Source organism: Capra hircus, chromosome 25, assembly GCF_001704415.2.
Source record: "Capra hircus breed San Clemente chromosome 25, ASM170441v1, whole genome shotgun sequence".
NCBI lineage: Eukaryota > Metazoa > Chordata > Mammalia > Artiodactyla > Bovidae > Capra > Capra hircus.
Window position 1 is genome coordinate 3,436,169 of NC_030832.1, and position 15,886 is coordinate 3,452,054.

A 15,886-nucleotide genomic window follows, 5' to 3' on the forward strand; every position below is an offset into this window, starting at 1 on the left:
ACCGAGGGGTGGCAGCAGGGCTGAGAGTGTCGCAACCCTAGACAGGGGCTCAGGCCAAACTCGACCGTGGCCGGGAGGGGTGCAGCAGCATCCACGCTGGTGTCTGGGGACCCTCCACCCACCCACTCTCTCTGTGCTCCCAACATGCCCCCGCTTCCCAGCCTTTCTTTCCTGGGGTCCATCTGCCCAGGGCTTCCCTGGCGGCTCAGTAAAGAACCTATCTGCAAGGCAGGAGACCTGAGTTCGATCCCTGAGTGGGAAGGAAATGGCAACCTACTCCAGCATTCTTGGCTGGAGAATCCCACGGGCAGATGAGCCTGGTGGGCTACAGTCCACGGGGTCAGGGAGTCGGATGTCACTGAGTGACTAATACTATTTCCATCTGCCCAGCTGCTTCCCCCCAGGACTGTGGCAGGCCCTGGGCACAAGAGAGCTTCCCCCACTTTCTGCACCTCAGCCGTGATCTCCTCCCAAGCTCAGCAGCGCCAGGAAAACTCCCCCACCAACCCCCGATGTAGGTTTTGTCTGTGGTCTCACTCCAACAGCCTAGACACCAGGCTGGGGAAGGTAGGGGGGGTGGTCGGGACCGATGAGCCCCTCCATTCCTACCTGGCACAGTCGGCTGGGTGCTCCCAGACTGCACTAGGGCTTGGGGCTGTCGCCTCGATCACCCAGCTCCTGGGCCTCGATGGCCTCGTGGAGGCCCGACACCCCCCTCAGGAGCACTTCTGAGCCCCTGTGCCCGAGCCTGAGCCAGGGGCCGAGGGCAAGGTCTCCTTCCTGCCCTGTTTTCTGGTCTCCGTGTTCTCCATCCCCCCATTCCCCAGGTGGGCCCTAGGGCAGGGCAGAGGGGCCAGGCTGGAAGCCCCCGGCGTCCCTGCCGCTCTCGGCCAATGGCCTGTCACTGCCCAGGGGTTTACTCCCCTTTCTCTCCTGGACCCTGCAGGGCCCCCGGCAGCCCACCAGCCCTGTGAGTGCCACCTTCCAGGCCCTGAGGAGGGGGAAGGAAGGTGGGGAGACATCCAGGAGCACTCGGACAGGCAGCTTCATCTGGTTCCCACTCCTGGTCTGGTGTCATGTCCCTGGGGACCCACGGGCCTGAGCCCCAACCTTGACACGGACACACTCATACTCAGATGGAACCCCGCCACCCTCGCGGTGGTCCCCGTGGTCAGAGGTCGCCCAGCTGTGGCAGCTGCCTCTGGCTCTCACCTAGGCAACAAAGGGCCCAGCCCACCTGCTCCCCTGCCAGCTAGCTGCCCACCTGCCCCCACCCTCACTGGAAGGGAGCCAGGGAGGACTGGGAAGCTGGGTGGGGCCCTGGGTGTCTCCAACAGCTTCCCCGAGTGCCCGGGGCCCGTCACCTGTTAGCAACGCAGCCTCTAATTACCTCAGGCTCTGCAGGGCGAACTGGGCTCAGAACTGCCCTTTCTGGCCTGATCTGACCACTGACCGCTGTGAGGGGGAAGGGGGAGCAGGGGAACAGAGTGGTCGTGTGACCTCGGACATCCCCTGCCCTGACACCGGATCCAGTGGGGGCAGATGTGGGTCCCTTTGGCGGCTCTAACTGGACTTTCACTCACGTCATTCATTCCTGGTTGAGCTGGTCAGTGCCCAGACCTTAGCTGGGCTGTCAGCTGGGACTGAAGCTGAGTGTAACAGGCCCCCACCTCTGTCCTCAAAAGCTCACAGAATGGGTGATAGGCAATTCCAAAGGCAAACACGTGAAGGAAGAGTTTTCTGAGGATACATGGCAAGAGGGCAGAAGGGCCTGACTCTGGCTGGCCACAGAGCAGGGGGCGTTACATAGGACCCAAAGGTTAAGGAAGGAGTTCCAGGCAGAAAGAGCAGCACGTGCAAAGGCCCTGTGGCAGGCAGGTGCATGGCCTTGTTTGAGGAACAGGAAGTAGGACGACCTGGCTGGTGGCCTGGGCGGTGAGAGAGGGTCTGAGGCCAAGGGTGGGGTGGCAGAGGCCACCTGGAGCAAGGCCTGGGGCATCAGGAAGGGAGTTCAGCCTCCTCCCGCCAGATGAGCAATAAAGAAGCAAATGACACATCTCGAGAAAGGTAGGATTAGATTTGTGCGGAGCAGAGATCAGTGTAGAGACAGTCAGGAGGAATGAAAACAAGAGTCTGAGAGCGAGTGGGCTGGGCAGGGACTCTTGCCATCCTGCTGCTGCCATGGCGAGAAATGGGGCAGCAGCCTGCCAGTTCCACCCTGGCATTGGTGGCTCACTGGTGCTCTAAACCAACCTCCTGAAAAGGCTCGACCTGGCACCCCACCCCCCTACCCCGGCCCCATCGGCCCTGTCTGGCTGGCCCACTGACTCAGGTGCTAGGGGCGCGGGGGCAGGAAGTCATGGAGGGCAGGGCTGGCTTCTCTGACAGGTCAGGCCAGTCTTCCTCGCCTCGGGCGGAGCTACCTGAGCAGCTCCACCAGGCAGGAGCATCCTGCCCTTGCTGTTGCACAGGCCAGGAAATGGGGTCACGGCACCTGGCCCCGAGGGTTGGCCAACAGCTGGCACGGGCCTGACCCCAGGCCTTATAAAGACAGCCAAGCCAGGTTTGGATCTGGAATGCAGAACCAAGCCCCAGCCTGGCACAGGGCCAGAGGGCATGAGCGCTGGCGAGGGCATCTCTCCTGCTGCCGTGGCACTGGGGGAAGGGCTGGCATCTGGACCTGCCACTAGGAATGGCTTTGACCTGGGTCTGGGGGTCTGCTCTGGACTCAAAGCCATGGAAAGTCTAAAGCCTGAACCCAGGTCCCGAAAGATGGGAGAACAAGGGTGGTGTCAAGTGGGTCCTGTGGGGGAGGGCTTGTTGTTCACTCGCAAAGTCGTGTCCCAGTCTTTGTGACCCCATGGACTGCAGCACTCCAGGCTTCCCTGTCCTTCACCATCTCCCGGAACTTGCTCAAACATCCACTGAGTCGGGAGGGGTCGGCCCCTGACAATCCCACCGGCTTTCCCAACACTACTGCAAAGGACACAGGAAGGACCGCAGGGAGTCTGCCAGGAAAAGCAGCTTCAAGAAGCCTCCCCTAGTTCTCTCCGCTAGCCCATCACTCTACTCAGACCCACCACCTAGACATCTGGGCACTGCCCCACTGGTCCAAAGCAGTCCAGCTCCCAGTTCTATTCTTATCACTCAGGCTGGCCACTGGGGTTGGCCCGAATCAAGCCCTGACCCCCACCCCCACTCTCTTGCTCCCTTAGAACAAGGTCCTAAGACAGAGTAGTGCCTTGACACCGAAAGAGGACACGATGGACAAACTGGGGAGGGGGTGTCTCCTGAAACTTCCCTTCAATTTCTGGGTGGACGGGAGCAGGGCCAGTGTGAGCCTAGGCTCGGGATCGGGGGTGGGCACTGGATGCTTTAAGCAGGCGGTATCTCACTACCAGCAAGAACAGGTCACAGAGGCGAGAAGCCCTGGACCTGTCAGCTAGTCCTGTTCCTTTAGGAGCATCAGGCTAGACTTCCCTGAGAGCCTCAGGCGGGGACATGGGGCCCAAGGGCAGAGGCAAAGGGACAGTCTGAGCAGAGCCACACGGTACCGACTGCAGACTCAGACTCTGCAGGGAGCAGGAGGAGTGCAGCAGTCTGGGGTGAGGCGACCTGTGAGTCTGGGCCTTGGTCACAGGGAGCAACGGCCACCCAGCCTCGGCTGAGAGTTTCCGCTCAAGGCAAGCCGGGAAGTTCTAATGCGAAAACACTGGACTTTTCAGTGTTGCCAGTAGCTTCCAACTTTGAAAAAGTCCCTCGTGAGTCAAATGAAATACACCTGAGGGCCTGCCCACTGACCTAGGAGTGGACATTCAGGGGTTTGCATGGCACACCCCACATCCACATAAGACAACAAAAACGAGGGGTGCAGACCCCTGCCCATCCTGGCAGGCAGCCCTGTGGGGGGAGAGGTCCTGAGGAGGAGCAGAGCTGAAAAGGAAAGTCTGGGAGGTCACTGTTGCGGCTGAACTCTGCTTAGCCCTGCTAAAGACTGGACATGGAGGCCATCCTGCCTTCTGGGGGCCATCAACTTCTTCAAAGGCCACTCAAACTGCCCCCATCCCGAACTGGTGTGGCCATCTGCTGGGATAAGCCATCAGGCCCCCCGAGATTTGAGCTGGCCCAGATTTGAGCTGCAGGCTGGGCTGGATGGGGTGGTGGGTGTCCTGGAGCCTGGCTGCAAGTCAGGAGCTGAGCTGGTCCCCAAAGGCTCCGAGGCACAATTCTGACCACAAGCGCCGAGAGGGTGGGGTGGGGGGAGGGCAGAGCAGAGTGTTTTCCTGGAAGCCTCCAAGGCAGGGGATTTTTCTGGACTAGTCCAGCCCCTGGCACCCTCCCCTTCTGCTCCATCAAAGGGCCACTGTCAGCGGCACTCAGGCCCCACCTACTGACAGTGAGGCCCAACCTGGCCCTTCAGCCCAGCATCCCCCAGCACATCTGGCCTTGATGCTGCCAGTAACTGTGGCTGGTCTGTCGCATCCCCTTCCTGTGACAGGGGATCTCAGCCCCCCCATCTAAGACACGGGGAAAGCAGCCCAGAGCAAAGGTCAGGCAAAAGGACCCCAGGATTCAGATTTGGCATATCGAGGTTGTGCCTATGAGGCTCGCAGAAGGGCTGTGTGTGTGGCCTTCCAGAAGTTCTTGAAATTGGAATTAGCAACCAAGAACAGCACACTTAAAGAGATTTCACCTAAAAAATGCAGATTTCTAGTTTCCCTGAAAAATCGCAAGTTCTGGCAGAGTGGGACAGGTCATCGGGGCTGCCCTCCCTAGGTCTCCAGAGGCTCTGGGGGGTGGGGGGCATTCCTTGAATTTAAATCACCTGCCCCATCTAGGTTTGGGACGCTTGGTCTCATTCGATATTCGCTCTTTTTTTCACAAAGCACAGGGGTCGGCAAACTGGACCGGGCTAAACCGCGGGACTCCTACGACTCTCAGTCCCCTGTTCGGGAGGGCGGCCGGGTGAGGACCAGCCTGCCCGGCCAGAAGACCCTTTCGGCCAGGAGAGGAGGCGGGTCTCCGGCGGCCCCGCCCCGGCCAATAGGGGGCGACCCCGCCCCCGCCAGCGGCGGCTCCGCCCCCCGGCTCTTAAGGCGGGACCCGCCTCCGGCCAGGCGACTCCGCAGCCCGAGCCCGAGGCAGGGAGAGACAGACGCCGACTGCCTCGGGACCTCGCGATTCGGGACCCCGGCAGCCGGGCTGGGAAGCACTGAGGCCGCGGCGCGTCCCGCCCGGCTCCCGCCGCCGCCGCTGCCGCCCGGTGAGTGTCTGCCGGGCTTGAGGGCTGCGGGGTGGGAACGGAGGGCGCCCCGGGCGGGCTGTGCACACGCGCCGATCACGCGCGCGGACCTCCCGCCACCGCCTCCCCCCACCACTGGCCCCGTCCGCCGCGCGCACACGCACTCACGGCGGGCACGCGGGCCCCCAATCCTTGCAAGATCACCTGGGCCAACTCGCCGTGCGCCCCAGCCCGTCCCCCTATCTGGTAGTCCTCGGACGCCGACAGCTTCACGGCCTGGGGTGAGGGCGCGCGCGCGCGCGAGCGCGCGCGTACGCGGCTCACCGGCCTGCGGGGCTGCGAGCAGACAAAATAAACACCCCCTCCCTCGCTTCCTCCTCCCACGGCTGGGCCCTCCGGCATGACCAGTTTTATGAATCAAACCCCTTTGAGGGGATGGCTACGACAGTCTTAGGTTACTTCTACCTCCTGGAGTGACACAGTCGGGTTCTGGTCACCCCAACCCCGATCCCCGCCCCCCTGTGCAGATCCACGGCCTGGGCTCGGCCCTGAGGGCCCATGTCACTCAGGGCAGAGCATGGGGGCCACAGGCATGCAGCCGCATTGGAGCCGGGTATGGACCTTGCCTGGCCGGCTGGGGTCGTACTCCAGGTATTAGGCTGCCCCATCTCTGCCTCTTCCAGGGAAGGGGCTTTGCTTAGGCTGAGAACCTGGTGGCTTGGAGCCAGCCTAATCTATTGTGTCCCTGGGCTGGCAGCCCTGGGGCCTGAAGGCTGCGAGGTCCCCTGTGGTCACTGGCAGGCCAGTTGATTGGTGCCAAGCATTCTGCCTCACCCCCGTTCGTTAACGATTACCACACCAGGGTCGCTGACTACCCCTCCCGTTGGGGCTGAGGGGTGGAGTGTGAAAGGTGGGAAGGAGGAAGTCGCCCTGAGGGTCACTCTGCTCACCTTCTGCACCAAGGGCAGGTGAGGCCCCAGATGGAGTGTGGCATCAAGACCCAGAGGCCCCACCTCCAGGCCAGGGCCCTCTCCAGGGCCAGGGGGCGGGGTGGGGGGGGGGTCGCGAGTCAACTAAATCTCGAGGTCCCATCCCACTAGGCTAGACTTTGGGCATTGGGGACGCAGAGGGGTGGCTGGGCAGGTGACCTCCGAGTGGGGTCAGCAGGTTCAGCGGGCCATGACGTCCAGTATGGGCCCAGCTATTGGCAAGGCCCGAGAGGGCTGAGGCAAGCGGGCGCAGGGGGATGGGAGAGCCGTCCCCTGAGTTTGCGGTCTTCTCCCAAGGGAATTAGCCCCCAGAGCTTCTGTAAACAGAGTGTCAGAGGCAGGAAGAGGGCTCTGGTAATGAGCAGCCCAGCTGGATTCCCTCCAGACCATTATCTGCCCCCCCCCACACTCCGGCCCAGGGAGGATGAGCACACGCGTGCCAGGCTGGGGGCCTGGGCACTGACTGTCCCTACCTCCCCCAGCCTCCTGCAGCTGCAGACTGGGACCCGAGGGTCCAGAGGGTCAGCTTGGGCAGGTGGCCCAGGGTACTTGCTGCTTATGGCACCACGCTCTCCAGACCCTGGACGTGGAGGAGGAGGGGTTCAACACGAGAAAGTCCCTCAGACAGTGCCCATACCTGTGCTCGCCCCAGGCAGATGTCCCCAGGGAGATGCCCTGGGCAGGAGAGGGGTCCTAACTACCTCCACAGGTCCCCACCAGGACAAGTCCCAGGTAAAGAGAGCTGAGTCCTTGTGGGGACTTTAAAGTGGACGCCCACCCCTGGCCTGGGCAGCTCCTGGGATCAGGGGGGCAGGGTCTCAATTGGGCCCTGGAGGCAGCTCCCACCTCAGCAGGCCAGCTGGCCAGTTCTCCTAAGTGACCGGAGAGAAGACTGGGTGAGCCCTCTACCCGCAGAAGCAACACTGATAATGGCAGGCCCTGAGCTCACGGGAGGGACAGCAGCGCCACTTCATGGGGTTAAGGGTCCCCCCCAGAGCCCCCCTCCAAGTCCCCTCCCTGGGCCAGGGAGCCCAAGGCTCTGCCAAGAAAACCAGCTCCCCTCACTGCTGTGGAATTTGAGAGTTCTTGGAGAAGCAGGAGGGCGTGTGTGTGTGTCTCAAAGCACAGCCCAGTGGGCGTGTGTCTGGCGTGGGCATGTGTCTGCGCGCGCGCGTGACCGGAGCACGGCTGTGTTTAGGGGCAGGCAGGGGTGCCCTGAGGCGGGGCGGGGGCTCGGCCTCCTTCCTTTTATCGGTTTCCACATTCCAGAGGCAGCCGGACTGCTTTCTCTCAGCTGGCTGGGCCGCCTGGCTGGCCAGGCGGCCAGGCCCGTGGGCCTCCCCCGCGTTTCCTCATTCCAGCCTCCCCGGGTATGAGGAGGCTGGAGCGGGTGTCCCCACACACGCACCAGGCCACCTTAGGACTGGAAGTGGGGGCAGGCGAGGGGCCGGTTTTCTTCTAAGGTGGGGGACAGCCCCCACCAGTCTCCTCCCGGGGAATGCAATAAGGCTCTGACATTCCTTGGAGGCTGCCTGAGAGATTTAATTAAGGAGGAAGGAGGGAGCTGGCCTGCGCTGAGAAGAGGCTGGGGTGGCCCTGGGGCCCGCAGTGAGAGGTGAGAGGCAGGGTCATGGTCCGGTCCCCCCCCCCACCACTGCCGACCGATGCCACCTGCCCACTGATCAGCTCACAGACCCTGCAGAGGGCCTCCTCTGTGGCAGGGTGACCGAGAGCCCCAGGCATGAAGGCATCAGAAGAGCAAGCACCCCTCTGGGCGAGGGGCTTCTGCCTCCTTCTCACACCCTGTCTAGGCTGCAGACAGCCTGGGCCCAGCTCGCTTGGGGCTGGCGGCCTCCCTTGGTGACTAAGGTCTTCCTCTGGCAAATTCAGGGTTAATTGCAGGGTTAGGGCCCTACCTGATGGGTGTCTCGGCCCTGGGTGGGGACAGGGCAGTGAGGAGGGCCCGTCTCTGAGCCCAGCCCCAATGGCATCACACTGGCGCGTGCCGATGGTGGCATCTAGACCAGCCCATTCCGAGTTGGGCTGCAGGTGTCCTGCAGGGTGGCACCTGCACTGACCAAGAAGGCGTGTCCTGCTGCCCCGAGGGCTACCTGAAGCTGGCGACTGGCCTTAGTCACTGGTCTCCCTGCCCTGGGCTGACAGGTCCGGCGGCTCCCAAGTCACCCACAGTGCCCCAGACAGCACCCACCCGGAGCCAGCAGCTCCCACTGTGGAGTGGGATGGGGAGGGGGCCGGCCTGGCTCTTCCGGTGCTGCCGGCTCAGGAATCAAGGCTTCCGGAGACAGGGAGCCGACTGCCATACAGACTGCCTGCCTCGGTGACCCTCTGCCCAAGGATCTGTGAGGCCGGGCTAGGCAAGGAGACCCACCCACCCAAAGAGCTTCTCTGAAACACAACTCTGCCCGTCTGAAACACAACTCTGCCCGGTTCTCACCCCAGAGAGTCTTACTAAATTGCCTGGGGGAGGGCGGGGTCCGAGCACTAGAACTTTTCTAAAGCTTCCTGGTGATTTTCAATGTGCAGCTGGAGTTGAGAAGCCCTGTAAGTGGGAGATGGAAGGGAAAGGAAGGGAAGGGACCAGGAGAAGTCGTGGCGTGGTGTGTCAGGCCCTATACACAGCAAGGACAGAACCGGCTGGAGGTGGTGACACCAAGAGTGGTGGGCCCAACCCCCTCCCCACCGCCGGCTTAATCACAGGGCAGGGCGAGGATCCCCCCACCCTCACCCTGAGGGCTATCTCTGGGGAACCTGAGGCTCAGTCCCCTTGGCTCCTTCCACCAGGGCCCAGGATTGAGACCCCCGCCTGCTGGGCCAGGGGCTGCTGCCCGCTAGGGATGGGGAGGCGGGTGGACCGGACCCGGACCCGGAGCCTCCTCAGACACGTCAGCGAAACCGGAGCCAGCCGTCCTGGCTGCCGGCACAGTCCCGCCTGCCTGGGGGGTTGGCAGACTCCTGGGCTGGGCTACTGCCAGGCCTGGCTGGCCGGCGCTGGGAGCTGCGGGGTCAGAGCCGCAGCCCAGACCCCGGGTACCCACTCTGCAGCGTCGGGTGCAGGAAGGGGCGTGTGCCCGCTGCTGTCTGCCTGTACCCACCCCTGCCCACTGAATAGGCACGGGAGACGCTCTAGCCTCAGGTCTGGAGCCTGGGTCCCGCCCACTCGCCAGTCCCTGCCTGACCCAGGGCCTGTGTGTGAGTAGGTGCCTGCAGGTGTGTCCCATGCTAAGGGGTGGGTGGGGACATTTTGGGTCCCCGAGAGCTGAGATGACCACGTTCTTACTCACAGAGTCCCTCCTCCTGTTCCCCACCCCCCATCACATGTTGAAGTGCCGGCCAAAGGACAGCTCATTTCCCCCCACCCCTTCTAGAACGAAAGATGCCCCCAGCACCGCCCCAGCCTGCTTGCTCCAGCTTCTCCCGCTTTTCCATGCCCAAGCACGGCAGGCAGCCCGTGTGTGGAGGCCCCACCCTGGGCCCAGGAGCCTTGTCTGTGCTGAAATGTATGCATTATGGCTCCCCCACCCCACGCGTGCAGAGGTTTCATGGGTGACACCCTCAGTAGGTCATGTTTACCGACCCACTTATTTAGAGACCACTCAGAATGTTCTCCAAATACAAACTAAAAACAGTTCTGAGACTCAGGGGCTGTACCCACCCCACGCCCCCTGCTTCACAGATGGGAACTGAAGCAAAGGGGTGGGGCCAGGCGGCCAGTACAGGCAGTTGGATCCCAAAGCCCCACCCCGGCTCAGTCCCCTGGCGGGCCCCGTAGTGGGGCCAGGCCAAGGCGAGTCCATGAGGGGTGGGCAGGCCCTGGACACTCTGCCCCCCACGCCCCAACCCAGGGCTGTCGCCAGCACCCCGCCCCCCCGCCCTCTGCAGAGGGAGCGGTCCCGCCGCCCTGCTGGAGTCAGCAGATCAGATATCAAAGCCCAGCCCCCTGGTCCTTCGGAGCTGCTGAAATTGCAAGGGCCAGGGCAGCCGTGACCCCGGGGAGACGCTCCCGCCCCCAACGCACACACACACACCAGCACGCGCCCAGACGGGCGGAATCGCTCCCAGAACTTGTTAAAGGAACTTCCCCATTTCAAACAAACAGGAGGACATGGAACCACAACCCTGGGTGCTCAGAGCCAAGTCCAGGTGAAGCAGGGCTGGGGAGACAGCCCACAGGTGAGGAGGGAGCTCAGAACGTGTGTAGGGGCGGAACTGACCTTCGGCTGCCCTACCGCCTCTCCATGGTCAGCCTTTACCCTCGGGGGCCCTCTCACCGGTTCCTGGTGGCAGAGCCCCCAGAGCTGATGGCCCCGAGCTGTCACCTTCCCACGCCTCAGTGCCAGCCCCTCTCTGGATGAGGGAAGTGGGGTTCAGGTGAAAACACTCAGCCCTGTACCTCAGGGCTGGGAGGCAGGGTGGCTACTGCCTGTGGGTTCTTCCTGGCAGAGGATGCCACCCCCTACCCTCCGCCAGCTCGGCCAGACCCCCAGCATCCCTGCCTCCCCCTGCCCATGAGGACTTCACTGATTAAAGGGCCAGCAGACTATAGAGGGAAGCTCAGAGTCCATGCCAGGCCCCTCCTCAATGCAGAATGGGAAACACACCCAATATGCATCTCAGGCCCCCATAGGCCATGCCTGGCCCCTCAGTGCCAAGCACCCCAGCCCTGGGAGGTGTCCTTTCTGAAACGCCAGATGGACAGACGGGGAGACGGGTGCCGAGACAGCCTGCTGTCTGTGACCTCACACCTTGAGCGCCCCTGACCCAGGGCTGCCAGACTGGAGTGTGGGGCTTTTAGCTGTGACCTTGTGTAAGGCCCAAGGGGAGCTGAAGCTGTAGGGGTGGCCAGGCTGGCCGTGGGTAGGGGCCCCCGTCCCCGAGCCTGCCTACTCCCGTCCTGACCCTGCCTGCCCTCTGCCAGGAGGGTGACTTCAAGGGGAGGTGGCTCACCCCCGACGCGGTGAGGGGGTGGGGGTCGCTCCCAGCACATCTGGTGGCCAGGCCGTACCCGCCCCTCTGAGTCAGTACGGGTGGAGCGGGCCCAGGCGGGGGAGGAAGCTGGGTGCGGCCCAGAGCCCCCCGGGGACGGCGCCAACGGGGCTGCGGTGCGCTGGGCCTCTGGGTTCGGGCCGAGCTTCCCCACAGTTCACTCAGCAGAGATGTTCTCTGGGATGCAGGGAAGCAAAAGCCGATGGGGACACCCCTTGGGGAGAGGACTACAGGACCTAGAGAGCAAAGGCCGGGGTCAGGTCTCCGGAGAGCGGTCATCAGTGTTAATGACCAAGGGGCAGAGGGGACCCTGCAGGTGGGTGGCTCTAGGTGGGCCCAATCTGGTGACGGGCTTTTACCCAGAGCTGGCCCGACACCATTGTGGCCTCTGGAGGACCACCTGCCCCTCCTGGACTCCGGTCCAGAAGCCCACGACCCCGGGGAGGGCAGCCCGGTGCACAGCAGTGGGCAGCACACCAGCCGGGGGCCCTGTTACCTGCGTGGCTGGAAGGCTGGCCAGTGTGGGGGAGGGGAAGCTGAGCCTCAACACAAAAGGCCCTTGTGTGAGCTGGAGGCACCTGGAGGAGATGTGTGCCGGCCTCTCAGGGGGTCTAGGGGCCCCCGGCTCCCTGCAGAAGCCTAAGTGAAGGGGGCCTGTGCTGTGGCCCTATCCTGTCTCAGGCAGTTCAGGCTACGAGTGGGAGCTGGAACCGCTGGAGGAGCTACCCCACACGGGCAGGACTGGGCCCCGCGTCAGGAGGGCAGGCCCAGCTGCACCTGGACGTGGTTAAGGAGCTGGGCTCCAGCTCAGATTTCCAGGCAGCGTGAAGGCAGCAAGTGCCTGCGCCTCCAGGAGCCCCTCTTCTGTCATCTGGGAGCACGGAGAACACCTCCCACCTGGAGGAGCTGTTGGGTGACGCTCGGTGCCACTGGCGCGTGGGGATGGCAGCTGCCCCTCCTGTGCCATGCCTGGCCCAGAGTGGATCCTGAGAAATGGCGGAGGATCCGCTCTGGAGCATCTCCAGGCTTGGTGCTCTCTCCACCACGCAAACTGTATCCCCCAACCTGCACCCTGGGCCACTCCAGGGAGGCCTGAGCCCCCCACCTTTAGTTCTGTCATCATGGCTCAAAGATGGGGGTGCCTGGAGGCCAAGGTTCCCTGCCTCCCCCTCCCCAGGAACTCTCCTGCTGGCTGCGTCCTGGGCAGGTCTGACTTCGCAAGTGGAAAAACACCGATCCCATAGTTTCCACATGAGGTCTTCCTCTGTGGTCTCTCCTCACTTGCAGGACGCGGAGCGTGGCGGCGGCGGCCGGGGGCAGCCAGCTTCTCTACTTACGCGCTCGGCCGCCTGCCCGCCCGTCTCGCCCGGATGCTGCGGGAGGGGCTGCCGCTCCAGGACCTGCATTCTCCCTCCTTTGCCATCTGCCTCCGCACAGATTTTTTTTTTGGGGGGGGGGGGATGTTTCGGGGGAGGGCACAGAGCCTGATGCTTTTTGACCAACACGTATTCTCTCTTGAGCTGCAGAGAGGCTGGAGGGCTGGAGCTAAGGGTAAGGGGGAGGCCAGCTGTTCGTGGTCTCTGAGCGTTTGGGAGCCGGGCCCCCTCTGTGTGCGTCAGTCAGCCCACCGAACCCTGGTGTCAGCGCAGGAAATGGCAACTGATACCATGACGAGGCCACGTGACCACTCACAGTCACATAGCGAGGGAGTGACGGGGCAGCGGCAGGAGCCCGGCCCCGGCTCAGGGGACCTGACTCACAGCTCCTGTGTGCTGTCGGGTCTGAGGGTGGGGAGCAGAGGGGGGCTGGGAATTCCCCTCCTGACCCTTCCTGGAGTGGCTGTCCCCTGGGGCCCCTGACTCACGGTCTCCCGTTTCCCTCTCTGCTCCCAGGGACCAGAGATGCGCTCCAGGGCCCCCCTGCGCCTGCTCCTGCCGCTGCTGCTGCTGCCAGCCCTGGGGCCCGGGGCGCAGGGCTGCCCACCCGGCTGCCAGTGCAACCAGCCACGGACCGTCTTCTGCACCGCCCGCCAGGGGACCACCGTGCCTCTGGACGTGCCGCCCGACACCGTGGGCCTGTACGTCTTTGAGAACGGCATCACCACACTCGACGCAGGCAGCTTTGCTGGCCTGCCGGGGCTGCAGCTCCTGGACCTGTCGCAAAACCAGATCGCCAGCCTGCCTGGGGGTGTCTTCCAGCCACTGGCCAACCTCAGCAACCTGGACCTGACTGCCAACAGGCTCCGGGAAATCACCAACGAGACCTTCCGCGGCCTGCGCCGCCTTGAGCGCCTCTACCTGGGCAAGAACCGCATCCGCCACATCCAGCCTGGCGCCTTTGACGCGCTCGACCACCTCCTGGAGCTCAAGCTGCAGGATAACGAGTTGCAGGCACTGCCCCCACTGCGCTTGCCCCGCCTGCTGCTGCTGGACCTCAGCCACAACGGCCTCCCAGCCCTGGAGCCTGGCATCCTGGACACTGCCAACGTGGAGGCGCTGCGGCTGGCTGGCCTGGGGCTGCGGCACCTGGACGAGGGGCTCCTCGGCCGCCTGCGCAACCTCCACGACCTGGACGTGGCCGACAACCAGCTAGAGCGTGTGCCCCCTGCCGTCCGGGGCCTGCGGGGCCTGACACGCCTGCGGCTGGCTGGCAACACCCGCATCGCCCAGCTGCGGCCGGAGGACCTGGCTGGCCTAGCGGCCCTGCAGGAGCTGGACCTGAGCAACCTGAGCCTGCAGGCCCTGCCACACGAGCTCTCCACCCTCTTCCCCCGCCTGAGGCTCCTGGCAGCCGCCCGCAACCCCTTCAACTGCGTGTGCCCCCTCAGCTGGTTCGGCCCCTGGGTCCGGGAGAGCCGCCTGACCTTGGCCAGCCCAGAGGAGACGCGCTGTCACTTCCCACCCAAGAACGCCGGCCGGCTGCTCCTGGACCTCGACTATGCCGACTTTGGCTGCCCGGCCACCACCACCACGGCCACGGCGCCCACCACGAGGGCCCCTGTGCGGGAGCCCACGCTCCTGCCTTCCAGCCCGGCTCCCACCCAGCTCCGCCCCACGGAGCTGGCCACTGAGGCCCCGAGCCGGCCGCCCCCAACGCCCCCGACTGCGGGGCCTGTGCCTCCACCCCGGGACTGCCCGGCGTCCATCTGCCTCAATGGTGGCACCTGCCACCTGGGGGTGCGGGGCCACCTGGAGTGCCTGTGTCCTCAGGGCTTCACGGGGCTGTACTGTGAGAGCCGGGTGAGGCCGGGACCCAGGCCCAGCCCCGCCCCGGCCACGCCGCGGCCCCTGCCCCTGGGCATCGAGCCTGCCAGCCCCACGTCCCTGAGGGTGGGGCTCCAGCGCTTCCAGCAGGGCAGCGCCGTGCAGCTGAGGAGCCTCCGCCTTACCTATCGCAACCTCTCGGGCCCCGACAAGCGGCCAGTGACGCTGCGGCTGCCCGCCTCACTCGCTGAGTACACCGTCACCCAGCTGCGGCCCAACGCCACCTACTCCATCTGCGTCCGGGCCCTGGGGGCTGGGAGGGTGCCTGAGGGCGAGGAGGCCTGTGGGGAGGCCCGCACACCCCCAGCTGTCCGCTCCAACCACGCCCCGGTCACCCAGGCCCGCGAGGGCAACCTGCCGCTCCTAATCGCGCCTGCCCTGGCCGCCGTGCTCCTGGCCGTGCTGGCCGCCGTCGGGGCGGCCTTCTGTGTGCGGCGGGGGCGGGCCGCTGCAGCTGTGGCGCAGGGCAAAGGGCAAGTGGGACCTGGGGCCGGGCCCCTGGAGCTGGAGGGGGTGAAGGCCCCCCTGGAGCCAGACCCCAAGGCATTGGAGGGTGGTGGGGAAGCCCCACCGGGAGGGCTGGAGTGCGAGGTGCCGCTCATGGGCTACTCGGGGCCCAGCCCACAGGGGCCCCTCCCAGCCAAGCCCTACATCTAAGCCTGGGAGGGACGGACCACCACGGGCGGGCCCTCGGCCCCGCTGGGACCGGCCAGGGGGTCCTGCTGCCACGTCAAGGAGCTTCTCAGATTTGGACGACGAGGACACGTCAGGACCCGGGCTGGGTGACCGCGGCATGCCCCTGCCCATCTCTGGACCTCGGTCTCCTCTTCTGTGAGACGCTGGAGCCCAGGGATGATCCTCGTAGGGCCCCCCTGCACGAGTGTCTGGAGGACGGGGTCACCTCATCCTCTGCAATGTGCAGCCCCTGGGGTGGGGCTGGCCCTGCCGTGTGCTGGTAACACAGGCCTGGGGCTGCCAAGCCCCTCCACCCTAAGGAGACTCTGGGGGGCCAGTGAAGGAAGCCCCCGGAAAAGAGAGCAGAGGGACAGCAGGACTGGGGATGGGGGCAGGTGATCCTGCCTCGGCCCTGGGGAGCGAAGAAGCAAAAGAAACTGGAAAGAAAGATGCTTTAGGAACAAGTTTCGCTTTTGTTTTTTTTTTAAATGTATTTATAAAAGATCCTTTCCCATTTATTCTGGGAAAATGTTTTTCAAACTCAGAGACAAGGACTTTGGTTTTTTTTTTTTTTTTTTAAGACAAATGATGATATGAAGGTCTTTTGTAAGAAAAATAAAAGATAAAAAGAAACACGCGTGTTTCTCAGCACAGCCCCAGGGTACCTGCGCGGAGGCGGGGTGAGGGCTCGCAGGGTCGGCCTACAACGGGGA

The 15,886-nt window shown here is 64.1% G+C and overlaps 2 protein-coding genes across 4 annotated transcripts in view; one reads left to right on the plus strand and one right to left on the minus strand.

Moving 5' to 3' along the window:
• LOC102188914 (coronin-7) overlaps positions 1-15,886 on the minus strand; it is a 54,063-nt gene that overhangs the window by 8,524 nt on the left and 29,653 nt on the right. The window lies entirely within an intron of this gene.
• Positions 5,065-15,805, plus strand: VASN (vasorin). The gene is made up of 2 exons (XM_018040491.1): positions 5,065-5,263; positions 13,128-15,805. Exon 2 carries the CDS (start codon positions 13,137-13,139, stop codon positions 15,153-15,155), a length of 2,019 nt encoding a protein of 672 aa, XP_017895980.1. The 5' UTR covers positions 5,065-5,263; positions 13,128-13,136; the 3' UTR covers positions 15,156-15,805.